Below are 15,831 nucleotides of genomic sequence, written 5' to 3' on the forward strand. Positions count from 1 at the left end.
AGCAAGTCTCCAACCGCACATGTTCTGAACTCGTATTTCTTGTTTTTCAGGTATAAATTATAAACTTCCTTCTTCTGTAGCCTTTCACCCATTCAGTTTCTCCCCATGTCTTCTCTCACTTTGCTTCCCTTTTCCCTCGTATATCTGTTAATATTAGTATAAATCGGGAAGTGGACTTATAGCTCTTGGCCCTGGCTTTTGACCTGTAAGACTGAGAAACCTTTTAAAACCCTTCCTGTTCCTTCTAAAAACCCCAAATTGACTGCTCTCTGCCTAGAATTACCAATCCTGAATTCTGTTATCTAAACAATTTCGTAAAGAAAGAACTGAAAACAATTTATCAGGGCTTGAGTTTCTGCCCACCAACTTTCATCTGACTTTATAACATATACCCCATTGAGGAATAGAAATATGAGAAATATGACATCAAATGCCAGGCACAGGACACACAGAAGAATCCCTGCCACCTGTTGTCATCTTCCCCAGCCTTACCAAAGCCAAGAGAACCTGCTTCCCAATGTGATATATTTGTTTTTCTGTGAGGTCATAGAGAAGGCCATCCATGGTCATCACGTCCTAAAGAGATAGAGAAAAAGGCGTCACATCAAATGACATGAAGAGATTTGAAAGAAAAAATGGGCGGAGACATTCTTAAATGCAGTTATCAAGACTTAAAAAAAGAAAAATACATAAACATACAGACTATAAGATTGAAGAAGAGACTGCTGTGAGAGATTCTCCAGTATGCAGACAAAGGCAGTGATTTATTGGAGCAGGGAAACAATAAAGAATGTAGATGGATAGCAGAATGAAGGAAGAACAGAATAGCAGATGAGAAAAAGGTTTATATAAAACTAGCCATCAGATAAAGCAGCAGTTTTCCTGACGCGGAGTATGTGTGTGTGTTAGAGATTAATTAAGCACATTAACTCAACACATCTTGATTGAATGCCTACTAGGTGCCAGATTCCATCTCAGGAACTCAATACAAAAGTGAGTAAGATAAATGTCTGCTGCCTCCTGGAGCTTGTAGGGTGGCAGACACTCGGGAATCAGAACCAAATAATCATACATAAATACGTACCTATAAGTGCCATGAAAGAAACGCAAAAGAGCATATGATGCTGGAGGAAAGAGAGCCGATTCCGCTGGAGGAGTAAGGAAAGCTCTTGCGGAGATCTGAAGCGTGAGTGGACACAGAGGAGGGAAGGGAGAAGTCAGGTGTGATGAGAAAGGCACACAAAAACGATCTGAAATCGACAAGCATGTAGTTTGAAAAACAGAAGCTGGTGAGGTTAGAGACAGACCATGTGACAGATGGATAACCTCTGAAAAAGGTTCCAAATCTCATGATGTGCACACTGTCTTATTGGCACTGCTGGATGGAAGAGGTCAACAGCGTCCTCTCTCCACATACATTTAGTAACACGGCAGTCAGCATGCTGGGGAGGCGCGATTAATACTGAACTCTGTTCATCAGCAAGCGAGGCGCTAACTAGGAAAACAGCACTTCAAAAAGGGGGATGGATAGAGAAGTGGGGAAAGTGTAAGGAAAGCGACTTGCACTGTAGCCCGGAGATTTCTGCACGTCTTCGTTTTTAAAAATGTGGATTGGAGATGCAAAAACTTGCAGGCTGAATTTCTTCTCACCTCAGCCCTGGCACACTAGGGTGATGTTACAGAAAGACAGACACACCTAACACTAACAACAATGAAATTATCACTAACAGTAGTTACGCTGTTATGCAATTATCGTTATAACAGCTACCATTTTGACTGCTTACATTTGAGTACCAGTCACTATGTTTTTACAAACATAATGTCTGAAGTTTAATAATTATTATTACTCCTACTTTACAGATTCAGAAGACTCAGGCTCGGAGAAGTGGCTTGCCCTGAGTCACACAGCTAGTAGGAGATGGAGCCGATCGTCCACTTCTTTACCTCTGCACTGCGCAGTGTGGTACCTGTGAGCCACGGGTGGCTATCTGAACATATATTATTCAAAATTAAATTAAATTGAAACTTCAGCTTCTTAGTCATATCAGCCACATTTCAAGGATTCCACGGCCACCTGTGATTAGTGGCTACCATATGAGACAGAGCAGATATTCTATCAATATAAAAAATTCTATTGGATGGTGATAATCACTCTGTTATGCTATCATAATATCTCTCTATTTTGCCGTCTTTCAGGCTAATTGATGTGTGAACAGCTTATCAGCCAGGTAAGGCCTTTCCTTCCTTACACCCTCCTACTGCTCACCCGGCGACAGGTCCAGAGAAAGCTGAGCAGGTCCCCCGGGGCCACGTCCTCCAGCACCATGTAGAGCGGCAGCTTTTCTGTGCAGCAGCCTTCCAGCTGTACCAGGTTCTTGTGCTTCCCCAGGTACTGATAGAATTGGATTCGGCCTAAGAAATCCTGCACGTCTTGGAGCCCGGCTGGCTCTGTGGAGGACAGAAGAGCCATGGGGAGTGAGCAGTCAGAGTATCACCAGTAAAATGGGAGGTGTGAGGCAGCAAGCAACCTCAGGTGACAAATTTCAGGGTGTCACAGGGGAGTGATTGTAGACAAAAAGCAAGTAGAAAGAGAGTCAATTAGAAGATCATCAGTGTCGCTGATCTTTTGTCAAAGATAACAGAAACAGGGCTTCCTCTGCCTAAATAGACAAGTGTTCTGTTCACATTAAAATATTTTTACTGTCTATGCTTTTTGAGGAATATTCTTGCTATTCCTATCCTTGTCCTCTTTTATGTATCCATCATTACTGGTCCAGATCATGAGTATCGGCAAAAAAAAAAAAAAAAAAAAGAAAAATACGGTATCAGCCAATATGCAAAAATCAGTTCTAACAGCTTGATAGCTAGGAAACTGTTAGCTAGGAAAAGACCGGAAGAAGAACATTTCCATCACGAGTTTTATTTTCTGCTCCCAGTTCTGATTCTGAGCCCAACTGTCATCACAACCATCTGCTGATTAACGTCTCAATGTCTGCAAAGCCTGTTAGCATTCACTGTTGTGGGCGCACAGTAAAAATGTTAAAAGGAAAGAAAGTCCAACACTTGTCCTTTTACCTTTTAAAGCCTTGAGGACAACACTCTTGGCCTTAGCAGGGTCCCCAGTATATATCTTGGTCCGATAGATGGCCCCATAACTACCATTGTGGATTTGCTCCGGGTCTTCAGAGAGTTGCTCCCGGGGCACCTGCAGCTTAGCCAGGGCACGTGTGGAAGTTTGTAGAAGGCTTTCCACCGATGTCTCCTTAAGTGGTACAAACACACTTCCTCCATGTCCTGCTGCTTCCTGGCTTACACCTCTAGAAGATGGCACATGGGCAATGCCTAGAACAAAGAAGTGACACTAACCAGCTTTGCCCTAGCCCAGGGACTCCAGGAAGGCAGCACCTGGAGTAACCCCGCAAGGAAGCGTGTTAGCAATCTTCTCTCTGGCTGATGTGAAGATACGTTCTGGTGCTTCTCTATGAGCCAGCATCAGTACAAACCTTGTGAAACTTTTATAATAATCCCATTACTTCTAAGACAACTCAAGTGGACCTCTGGAAACTGGTAGTGACATTCCTTTCAGTCTTCCCGAGGATTTGGTATGAGCATAGTATGGAGATATTCATACTATATCAAACCACAGACACCAAAAGTTACTGGTGGTAACTGCCAGTGGGGACGATCATTTAAGTCAATCAAATGGCTTCCAAAGATGCGGGGAGGGGTGGTATGGATAACTACTCAACTCTAAGCCATGGTTATTCTTCCCTCAAGTTGTCCCCAAGGTCAAATTAATCCGTATTTCCTAGCGTCTCAGTCAAAAAAGTCTTCTGGTACTTTCCCCCATTCTAAGCCGACTTTTCTCCATTGGAAAAGAGACATTTGTTCTTTTCATTATATCTCCATTCATTCATTAACTCATTTATTCAACAAAGACCACCTCCTACGTGCCAGGCACTATTCTAGGTGATGGGAATAAGGCAGAGATTCTTATGACACTTACTTGCCAGATAATAATATACCAGGTGAGGAGTGTTATGGAGGAAAAGAGGGGGATTATCACATCAGTGATGCAATTGTGTGCTGGAAGGTGAGGAAAGGCCTTTCTGATGAGACCAGTTTTGAGAAATACCTGGAAGCAAGGAGAGAGCAAACCATACTGGTATCAGGATGAGCATTATTGACAAAGTGAACACGGAGTGCAAAAGTACTGAGGAAGGCGCTCACTTGGCATGTTTGAGGAAGAGTAATGAAATCAGTGCCCCTGGAACCAAGTGGGATAATTGGCGGGTTACAGGAGATGAGGCCAGAGAGGGCCCAGATCAGGTAGGGTCATTGAAAGAATGTTGTCTTTTTCATTCTAAGATGGGAAGCTACTGGAGGGTTTCAAGCAGAGAGTTAACAGGACTGACTGACGCCTTAAAAGAATCATTCTGGGGTGGGTGGGGGGAGGGTCTAGCTCAGAGGCACAGTGGATGCCTAGCATAAAAGGAAAAAGCGATAGGGGCAGAAGCAGGGAAGCCAGCTAGGATTACAATTATCTGTGAGAGGTGAGAATGGCTTGAGTCTATTTTGAAGGCAGAGTTAACAGGATTTGCTAATGGTCTGGATATGGAGTGAGAGAAAGAGGAGTCAAGGACACCTTCAAGGTTTTAGACTGAACACAGGGAGCGGGGCTTGCCATTTACTGAGATAAGGAAGGCCACTGGGGGAGGGCATTGTGAGGGGATTTCAGGACCTTTGTTCAACACATAATACATCTTAGATGTGTACTAGGTCACAACTGCAAAGTAGGTGGTTTAGTATGAGAATCTGGAATTCAAGGGGACTATAATCAGAAGGAAGAAAGTATTTGAATCCGTTAAGACTGAAAATTAGATCAGTTAGGTAGTGACTGCAGATTTAGAACAAACGTAGAAAGTACTTGAAGAAGGAGGAAGTGCAAAATCATTTCAAATGCTTTTGAGAGGTTATGAAGACTCAACCTAGCTGTCGCTGGTGATCTTGGAAAGAGTTGTTCGGGTGAACTGGTCGGGGAGAAGCCTTGTTTTAGTAAGTTCAAAAGAGAACGTGATAGGCAGAAGCAGTGAGAGGGAGTTAAGGCAACTTCTTTGAGAAGTTTTCTGTAAGAGTGAATGATAAGAAAATTGGGATACAGTTTAGAGAAGGAGTAAGGATCAGCCACTACGGAGTTTCATGTCACTGTCAGGATATGTTTCTCCTTCTTTTGTCCCTGAGTTTCATGTATGAGCGGATGCCCTTTAATTATATGCTCAGCGGTACTCCAGAACAGTGTGTTATCATCGCCTACCTAATGCTTCAAAGACTATTATGAAGGCTATCCCTTTTCGTCATAAATTCCAGAAGCACAGAACAGGGTTGGACTGTATTACAGAGTAAAATGTCATCCTTCAAAGCTCAATGTTACAGAGCCTTGGGTGTCACCCAACAGGTCTTCCTCCCTAATCCTTAGACACTCACATGGCCAAAGATTTGTACAGTAGGACAAAGAAGACAGAAGCAGGTTCCATGAGGCCTCTATTGCCTACTCTTCTTTCAGCTAACAAGCGTATACTTAATTTTTACTCATGACTCCCTAGAGAAAAGTTCACCCCCTCTCAACTCCATAGGAGGAGACCCATATCCCCTACCTCACTGCAGGGACCTCTAGACCTGGGCTCACTGAGGCATAGGTCTTATCTTCTGTCACCTTTATCTGCCCCAAGCCACTGCCCAGTTCCAGTGTGAACTTTACCTCGGCGTCCAGGAGGCTGTTGTTGGGCTCTTTGTTCTCTGATAAAAAGCCACAGGATGACCCCAAGGAGGATGAGGAAGATGCCAACCAGGAGGGTTGGGATGATGATGATTTCATACTGCTGCTCCCGGACAACTAGGCAGGAAGTCAAGCAAGAAGAGAAGAGGCTGAAGGAGCAGGCTAACCTGATGGCCACAGCACTCCCCTGCCCACCAGTCCTAGCTCACCGTACGTGACACGATCGTCTCTTGCTTCTGGCCCCTCTACTTTCATTCAGTGCAACCACAAGTGGAATCAGCTCCTTGATCTGAAACCCCAGTGACCCTGTTTCTTAGCCCATCAAGGATGCTCTGTGCCTCTTCTCTCGTTTTTCCTACTGAGATGAAGGACGAAGCCCATCTGGCTGTACGGTTGCCACTCACCCCCACTTCAAAGACAGTGGCCTCTAGTGCCAATTCCTGTCATCACCACCGTCATCGTTTCTGTCAGAAATCAAACGATCTTCCTTGCAGAATCTCTTCCGATCTTAATCTCCGTCGCCCTGAAATCCGAGGACAGACATCTCTAGCATATCTCTACTTACTACACAGCTTGTCACTGAGACTGCATTCCAGCAGTGTCCGTGTCATGCCCCTCTCGTCTCCCATCGCCGCGCAGCTGTCCACTTCAGCACTTGACCCACAGAGAATGCCCAGAGCACAGCTGAGAATAATTCCCAAGGACCGAGTCGTTCTGAAAAAAGCGAACACACACAGAATTTTAAACCACCTCTGCAGATCACTAGTTACTAGGTACACAGCTACTTGGAACTCTCTAAGCCACCAGCTCATCTCCAGCCATCCACCTGCTATTCAGACTGGAAGAACTTGTTTTTTCCTGCCATTTTTTTCTTTTATATGGTTAACACAGTGCTGATCTGGTCTTACCTTTTCATGCCATTGTTTCTCAAATTATTTTAAAGGCTCCCCTCCTACCCTAGACTCCTGCTCCAGTGGTCAAGTTCATGAACGGTGCACAATTGTGGTCCATGGGTTTTGTGAGAAAGAGTTATCCTTGTTATAGTCCTTAAGCAAGTCTGATTTTCTTTTTCTATGTATCACCCATTTTTTAAAACAAAACACTTTATTCCATTTTTATACAAAGCTAAGTCAGACAATGAATAGTTGGCAGATCTCAAGCGAGATGAATTATACATTTGCTTTCTTTCTCTGAAACGTCCTCTCCCCACTGCATTCTCACTACCAATCAACAGATAGCATAGAAACTATTTAATTCTACAGCTCTCAGCGCTCCAAGGAGCCTTCCCTGCCCATCATATATAGACAGATGCAGACACTCATTCTTACCAATGTATAGATTAAAACAAGTGTCTGTACTAAGCCATCTTCTCTTTCTCTCTTTTTTAAACAAAAAGGAAATCTACTTATTTGATTCAAAAATAAAAATATAAAATGGCATACCCACCCCAAAAGATAAAAATCTGCCTCCCACCTCCTTCTTCTCCATCTATCCAGTTCCCAGTTCTCCTCCAAGCAGACTATAGTTACTAGTTTCGTGTTTACCCGGCCAGAGATTCTTTATGTTCATCGCTTTCAACTCTATATAATCAGCACGTGTTTCTATATAATTCTGTATAATTAGCATATTCCCAAAAACCTGATTCTTTCTTTTTGAAGAGAACTTGTGGTTACCACTCTTCCATATTTGCACAAACTTTACTTTGCCCTTGGTTAGCCTGATTCTGTGGCCCGCAAAACCAACTTCTTTAATTCTCATTGATCAGAAACAAAATATTGTAATTTTCTACTGTCTAGGTAACTGTAAATATGTGCTCTAGTTTTGTAGTGATTTGATAACAAGGTCAAATTTTAAAAAATCGTAATTGTAGCTTATATGATATTATGCTATATTGTACATGTGTGACATTAGCCATATTATGCTGCCTTCTGCTACATGTTGTGCTTTCTTACTGATACGAAGAACCACGATGATCTGTATTGAAGCAGTGTCTCAGTGCCTGAAACACACATGTGAAGGAACCTCCCAGCCAGCTGAGCCTTCTCTTCACCATTCCTGGAGCTCTGTGAGCTCATCTGAGGGGCTGAGAGTTAAACAGTTCCCTTAGAACTCAGAGGACAGGCAGGTGGCTGGTTGACAGAAGCCCAAATAAACAGAGGAGTAGCGAGAAGGAGGAACATTGCAGAGAGAGAGGGAAATTCTTATCTGTGGGATTGCACAGAGCAAGGGATCTATGCAGTCAGTGAATAATAAGATCACAAAGTCCATCTCATCTATTTTGTAAGTCAAAAGGGCAAGGTGGACGTTCCCGCAATTCCACAAGACCACACGAAAGGGAAAGTGCTCATAAAAGGGCAGGAAGCAACATGCCTTGAGAAGGTGGAGCAAAGGAGAAGGTCTTAAAACATGAGCTCAGCCAGAAGAGTTTTAACGTAATTTGAAAATGTGTCCCTGCCATTGTCATTCTTGTTTTTCTTCCCTCTTGCTTCCTTTACGGTGCATGATCAGACGTAATTATTTTCATTCAGGGAGCAGCCAGTTTAATGGGCTTGGCTACCTGGGAGTCTTTTCTGTGACATAATCTCCTACCACAGCACAAGAGGAAGAGAGAGCCATTCAGCAGCCAGCTCCGACTCGTGAGCTCTGCCCAGAAACCAAACTACACACCCGCTGGTACAAACTGGAACATGAAATGGGAAGCCCTGTGCACATGTCCCCACGTAGAGCTGCTCAGGGTGGCCACATCCAATGACACCACATGTGTAAACATAACCACACCCAGGGACCCAAACCCAAGCTTATCCTCCCACCCCGATACCACACTTACTCCGCAGCACCCACTGCTGGACGCAGCATGACCTTCTATTGCATTTCCTAAACAAGGTTCTCACCATTTGGCTATAGGCACCTATAAGATACCAAACAAGTCGAGAATTTTTAAGGAATACATGCCAGGTGTACCCATCTGTCCGTGAAAGCCACACAGAGCTCACCAAAGCACTGAGATCACAAAATTCTTATATTCACTTGTAACAACGATATTCCTCTCTACATTTTTTTCTTTGCCATTAATGTTCAATTACCACGTGTCTGGGCCTCCCGTTCTGTGTCAAGCTAAGAAAAGGCATGTCTAGATGCCAGAACCTTCTGGGATGACCCTTCCTATGGGCTGGATTCTAACCCATCTATTAGAAGAATATTCCTGTCCAACATTTCTGTACAATATGACCCATACTCTGTCCCCTTTGATTATATCTCGCTGTGTTAAAAGAAAAAAAAAATACATTGGCTTCTGCTTCTTCTCTTAAGAGGAAACCCTTAAGTATATAAAACACTAGTCTACATGCCTTTTGCTTTCATGCTATTGTTTCTCAGATTATTTTTAAAGGCTCCCCGCCTACCTGAGACTCCTGCTCCGGGGCTCAAGTAAATGTTCACAGCACCTGTCTGAACAATTGTGGTCCATGGGTTATGTGGGAAAAGTCTACATCCTGTATTATAGTCTAATTTTCTTTTACTGTGTTTGACTTATTTTCTAAACAAAACATTTATTTTCATTTGGATACAAAGCTAATTCAGACAAGGAATAAACAGTTGGGGCAGATTTCAAGTCCTCTCTTTAGTGCCACGTATTACTAGGTGCAGGGCACTGAGATCAAAGGTCCAGTGAAGTGGTGAAATTGTTAATTCCGATAACTCTGGCGGCTGGAAAATAGGTACATAGTTTGCCTATAGTTTACACACACCCACAGTGCCAAGTCTCAGCCAGAAGGGCTCTAATTAAAGCAATATTATTGCCTCATTTGTGGCTGTCATTCCTTATTTTTCCTCTTCTCAGTTGGTTCTGACTTTAGCATCTTAAAAAGTTGAGTTCCCCTCTTGAAATGAGGACCTAGACTGATAAATCTCACTACAAAGACAGAGATTCAAATAGAAAGAGAACGAAAGTAAAATGGGAAGCAAAATCCACCCCAAATTTTTGCAAGACTATAGCCTGGAGACCATGGAAGTTAATGACCATAGCTAGAACCGAGCTAAATATTAACTCTCCCAACTCTGACACATATCTACAAGGAAAATACAATGCCATACTGCATTTTTGCATCTGTTTTAATTACACAAAGAAAGAGTTCTTTTTCAACAACAACAGAACTCCCACTAGTGACAGTTCGGTTTGGTCAGCACAATAATGGCCCTGACATAATCAGCAATTTTCTCATGAGCATCCAGAAGAGATTCTTACCAAAATTTATCAACAAATAGAACTGTAAAAATTAGATGCGTTCTCCTGTACTCTGCCTCTATGTTGTGAGAAATTTCTTGATCGACTCTATGACATCTGGTCCCAGTTCCATAAGGTGTGATTAAATCTGTCGTGCCAGCCTCATCCTCAACCTTACCACCTGCCTGTCAACACAAGCTGATCTGCCAGCGATGTTCTCTTATACAGGCAAGTGACCCGCTTGCCTAGACGGGCACCGCGCTGGGTTGAGGGTGTCCTTAGTAGCTGTGGGCTACGGGGCAGAGGAAGAGAAAATATATGGAGAGGGTCCCTGAGTCGGAGACAGTCTGCCTTCTCCCTCAGTCACTCAGCCTTCCCTCTGCTTCCGCCATCACCCCTACCTCTGAGCTGTCCAGCCACCAAAAGTCACTTAATGGAGTGACCATGTTAAGTTGGAAGCAAGATAGAGAGGAACTGCTCAGATCCAGAGGATTCCAGTTACCTATCTGCAACATTCTGAAAATGAGCGCCCTTTCACACACAGGAGGACACTGAGGTTCAGAGGAATTCAGTTCTGAATTAGCCAGAGGAAAAAAAAGAAGAAAAAAAAAAGCAAGTAAATGGCCAAAAAAGTTTCAAACTCCAGTCTTTTGATTTCAAAACCAATTTTCCTGAAACGACTTCACCACTCATGTGCACCTGTCACTCAAATGGACAAGACACATGGTGTCAAGAAGGAATTATGTCAGAATCCAAAGAATCATGGAAACCATATGCTGAAACCGAATTTCACCAACAACTATACCATAAATCGGAAAGGACAGGTGAGAAGAATCTGCCTGCTTGTTCTCTAAGGTCGTTCAGGGGCATGTCTGCACGTCTGTCTTCACACTGCATCCTGAAAATAAGTGTCGAATCAGAAACGGTTTCCCGTACTCACCAGATTATGGAATCCTGGACCATTTTCTTAGTTTGTTCATGTTCCTGGAGCTGAGCCCAATTCTATTTCAAGGGAAAGGGCCTGGTTTCCAGGATTAGCAACCTTCCACTGCGAGCCTGAGGGCCAGGAAGGGGCCAGAACTCCCAGGGCCAGAGCTCCGGACTAATAATTAGGGTTGCTCTGCTGGATGTCAGTGCCTCGGGCTCCACCTCTCCCCGAAGCGCACTCATGAGTGGACAAAAGTGAATGGGAGGGCTCACTGACGAGGCGGCCCTCTAAACCCAGGGAATCAGACTGATGTAGGTAACTCGCCGCCCACACAGGGATTATAATCTGCTGGTGCAGAAGAGGCGGAGAGGAGAGGTGGTTCCCCAGAGAGCATCCCTTCCTCCCGCTCTTCTCAGATACGGGAGACGGGGATGGTCCTCACCCTCAGCCTCCTCCACCTTCCTAGGCACCCGGGCCTTGAAGTGCTTTTTGAACCATAAAAAGGAGAGGGTCTCAGCCTGTTGCCTGGGAGTCCTGACCCTGTTGAAACAAAAGCTTTTGTCAAGACAGAGCCTGTCAGCTTTTCTTGCTTAATTTTACCTGTCGGCAGGAGTTCCTGAAACGCACGTGATGTACAGTAATGGTGAGGAAGCCTAAACTGTATCTCGGCTCCTCCCCAGAAGCCTGCTCTGTTAGAGGAGCAAAGGGAGGGAGGGCAGGGCGGCCAGGCGCCGGGACGCCGCAGCGGGAGGGCCCCGCTCACAGCCCCGCAGGCAGCTTCAGGCCTTACACGGCACTGCAGACAAGAACGCACTTCGTGCCCTTTGAGGTATCCCACCAATTCAAGACATGGTATTTTGACTATAAGTATTACCCTGTTTATCATGTTCCCGATTCTATAACCCTCCATCCACCACGTTCCAACCTCAAAAGCCTGGAAATAACATATCTTAAATTAGATCCTCTCCTGGCTGGCTACTTCCTCTTCGTGGGATTACCAAACAACAGTCTCCCAAGCCCAGAATAAAGACCACTGACAAGAGGGCAAAGCCAAGAACACACAACCACCGCTGCCTCTACACAGAGCAGCCTCTGATCCATATGTGTCTCCTCTCGCCTACCTGATGGACACACGGAAGACGCCGGTCCCTGCTGCTGGGGTGTCTCAACTGCTGTCAGTCACATTGCATTTCTGGGGATCAGTCCCCCTCTTTGCTATTCACCCTGCTCGGCTTTTTCTTCCAAGGGAGGGGACTCCTGGTACTTTAAAAATCTTTTGGCATTTCCCCCCCAAAAGCCAGGAGATCTATTTTCGTGTCTTGCCACACCGCCTCCAGCCTTCTCGAGCACACAGCCCTCTGCAGAGAGGAGGGTCCCCGCTGAGCAGAGCAGAAGGAAGACAGCCCACAAAAGACTGTGGGAACCCACGCACGGGCACGCGCACGCGCACACGCACGCACACCTGCTCCTTCTCTGATAAAGGAGTCCCTGGCCCAGGCAGGCAGAGCGACAAATGCACTCACTGCACAATCAGGAAATCAGCTAGTGTTGTGTTACACAGGGTGTGTCCTTGTAAGGAGCCTATACATAGAAAGCAAATAACCCCTTGGCAGGATGCAAAAGGCACCTCTGGGACACACATCACCACCTCACTCAGCACAGCCAGGAGCCAGCAGCAGGAGTGGGTCAGCGTGCTTCTGAGCTGAGGGGTCTGGGAGTCCGGGGACGAGGGAGCAGCACCGACCTGGTGCTGTGACAACAGAGTCAGAGGTCTGAGGTTCTAGCTCGGGTTTGGTAGATGCGTCACCCAGCGTTCAGAGGCATATGACCTGACCTCGCCGTTCCTTCTCGTCCTAAGGGACCAGACGCCTCTTTCTCTCCAGAGGGCCGTGAAGGAGTACAGAGGGCAGCAGGAAGTGAATCACACCAGAAAAAGGGGCAGGCAACCAAGAAGTCCCCACAACCGGTTATTCCACCTCTCAAATCCCGAAGGCTCCCTTGGACCCGCATCTTCCTTCCCACATCACGGCAGCCCCAGAACCTCGCAAGTTTTCATTCCTGTCCCTCCCCTGCCTGTAATTTCCCACGGGGTAATGGTAAGAGAAGGAGCTTTGGAGGACGGCTTCTGTTTGCATCTCAGTTCTACTACATCATGGCTGCGTGTACATTATCCTTACTTTTTGAGCCTCTGTTTTTCCATCTGTACAGTGGAGACAAAAATGCCTACCTTCCAAGGGATCATTTATGTTAAAGACCTCAGGCACATTAGACAATCCGCGTGTGTTAGTCTCTCTCCTCCTCCCTGCCTTCTTCACCTGCCCTCCGGGTTGGGAGGTAGTCACAGAGCTGTGCCAGTCAGGTAAGCTTATATTAACCGAAAATAGCGAAACAAAAGACCCATCATCATACTTATAATACCTGTGGATCTAAGTGTATGTAGTTCTGTGTTTGAAGAGGAAGTTAAAATAATCATAAAGTGAATGTGGGTTTTAAAAGTCTTTATATACCCCTCTAGGTGTGATTTGATAGCCCAAGTATTACACCAGCTAGGAGGTGTCTGAATTTGACCATCATGTTGAAGAAGGGGTATTTAAACACGATGGATCAAAGAGCATAATGCTGTGAACAAAGGCATGAAAACAGACAGAATGCTAGATAGTGATATATTAATTAATGAATTGATGAGTTAATGAATTAACCTCTGTCCCTAAATTTCTCAACTCCTTCTCGCTGGTTCCATCGATACCACCTTTCTGCTGACTGTCTTTGCCCAGTTCCTGAACCCACCTTGACAGAGGCAGCAAAGAGCTCACTAGTGGCCAGTAGTCCCAGCTCCCCTCTCTCCTGGCCACCCTGAGAGGACATAATCTCACTCCACTTTCAGAAGGCGGGTCCGGTGACTCATGCTTCAGATCCAGGCCCTCTCAGATCTGGAGTCCCGTCCTGAATGTCTCATGGGTGGGTAGGGCCTTATGGTCCTGCCTTAATCAGCCCGCTGTCCTGAGCTTAGAACTTTGCTCTGTACTCTGGTTGCTGAGCTTCCGAGATAGGAGGGAAGGGGGAAGACAGCAATTAACACGCAAATGGTGGGGAAGATTCAACCCCCAGGAGGCCTTGAGGATTAAGATGGCAGGAGATTTGACTTCTAGTAGACCTTGAGCTTCATTATATGCTCACTGTAACATATTAGCATGATAAATGACATGCCTACAGGCGCCATGACAGGCCCAAGGCTAGCCACAAAAGGTCAAAGGGTGGGCCGTGGCCCCAGTTCCTCCGAATCCCAGTCCCTTCCCCAGGGCAGTTGGAATGGTCCTCCCACTTGTTAGCATATGAAGCTACCGAGCCCATAAAAACTGGCAACACCACTCCTCGTGGCCACCTCTCTCACTCCCTCCTCTTCAAAGGCGGCTGCACTCTGTCTGTGGAGTGTGTGCCTGCTTCTACTTCAACCTGAGCACCCAACCCCCACACCCTGTGGCCTCTCTTGCTTTCTGAAACAGCCTACACTCTATGCAGTATGTATCTCTCTCAATAAATCTCCCTTTACGCAACTGGGGCTGGCTCTTGAATACTTTCCTGCATGAAGCCAAGGACCCACGCTTGGTGGGACATGTCCCAGGGGCTCAACCGAGACCTGGGACACAGCCCTCCTCACGCCCCACGTCTGTTTTTCCTGCATCAGTTCTGCTACAAATGGGAAGAAGACCATCCCCCAGCTCAACACCCCTGCCGGCCTAGCGTCTGAATAATGACAACCCCCCCCCAGCTCTGCTTCACGTGTAAAAGCACACAGCCCTGCACCTCTTGCCCCCGTGTTCTGCTCACGCCACTAAAAACCCAGGTTTTTTGTCTACATTTGACTCCATAACCAAACTGCCCACCTTTACCTACCGCCCACCTCTACAGCCTAGTTCGTCTCACATCTCTCACTCAGACGACTGGTCGGAAAGCTGATGAGAGGTAAGAGGGAAAAGTCACCGGCGGATACAGGCAAAATGGAGGTCACTCTTGGCCACAGAAAGAGTAGTTTCAAAGCAGCAGCAGAGTCAGAGTGGTGTGGCTCAGGGAATAAACAGAAAGTGAGGATGTGGAGAAGATGTGTTTGGGGAGCTTTTCTGAGATGTTTAGCTGTGAATGAGAGGACTAAGGTGAGGAGCTCAGGGACCGCTCTTCAAGTTGATTTGTTTGGAAACTTAGGGCTCCAGCAAATGAGGACGGGAACTAGCAACATCCCAGCATGGAGTTAAAAATAACACAAATCAATATTTGAGCTGAGGGCGGGGGCAGGTTCTAGGCCTGAATACACGACAAAGCCTGAGACAGACAGACACACACACACACAACCATAGACACTCACACACACAATGACACTGAAAAACAGGCAGACAGATTAATAGAACACATAAATATCCCAGAAATAAATCACATGTTTAGAAATTTAATATAAAGAAGTCAGCATTTAAAAAAAAAAAAAAGCAGATTCTCAAACTGAGCTGCACATTAGAATCTCTTACGGAGCTTTTTAAAAAATACCAATGCTGGGGTTCACCCCCAGCCCCAGAAGAGAACATGGTGATTATGAACCCTACAGATTATGGTTTCATCCATCAGCACTGAAAAGAGGGAATGCTTCCCAGGAGAGACCAAAATATAGCTGGTGCGGAGAACTGCCAAGCTCCATTATGCATAATATGCATATTATGGTTTACTCATTTGGCAAAAAAAAATTTAGATCTTTGCTTCATCCCTATGCAAAAATAAATTTTACTTGGGAAAATGACTGTAGGTTTTAAGAAACATAAAAAATCACAGTATAAGTTAAAATGGATTGGCAAAGACTTGCTACGTTACAAAGAAAAGATTTCTTCCAATAGGAAAATAAAAAATCACAAAGCGAGATCA

General features: G+C 45.3%; 1 protein-coding gene across 6 annotated transcripts in view; it reads right to left on the reverse strand.

The window, feature by feature from the left end:
- STYK1 (serine/threonine/tyrosine kinase 1) overlaps positions 1-15,831 on the reverse strand; it is a 34,181-nt gene that overhangs the window by 6,934 nt on the left and 11,416 nt on the right. Inside the window, exons 1-7 of one of the 6 annotated variants that reach the window (XM_074357385.1) lie at positions 12,048-12,440; positions 8,604-8,684; positions 6,342-6,490; positions 5,759-5,893; positions 3,076-3,342; positions 2,267-2,448; positions 493-576 (exon numbers count right to left, since the gene is read on the reverse strand). In XM_074357385.1, the coding sequence (XP_074213486.1) occupies positions 493-576; positions 2,267-2,448; positions 3,076-3,342; positions 5,759-5,893; positions 6,342-6,490; positions 8,604-8,632 (846 nt within the window). In that variant the 5' untranslated portion in view covers positions 8,633-8,684; positions 12,048-12,440. Of the gene's footprint in view, positions 1-492; positions 577-2,266; positions 2,449-3,075; positions 3,343-5,758; positions 5,894-6,341; positions 6,491-8,603; positions 8,685-9,177; positions 9,666-10,938; positions 11,481-12,047; positions 12,441-15,831 lie in introns of those variants that run through there. The other 5 variants (XM_074357387.1, XM_074357386.1, XM_010946420.3 and 2 more) reach the window with 5 other exon arrangements.

The sequence above is a fragment of the Camelus bactrianus genome, chromosome 34 (genome assembly GCF_048773025.1).
Source record: "Camelus bactrianus isolate YW-2024 breed Bactrian camel chromosome 34, ASM4877302v1, whole genome shotgun sequence".
Classification (NCBI taxonomy): Eukaryota; Metazoa; Chordata; class Mammalia; order Artiodactyla; family Camelidae; genus Camelus; species Camelus bactrianus.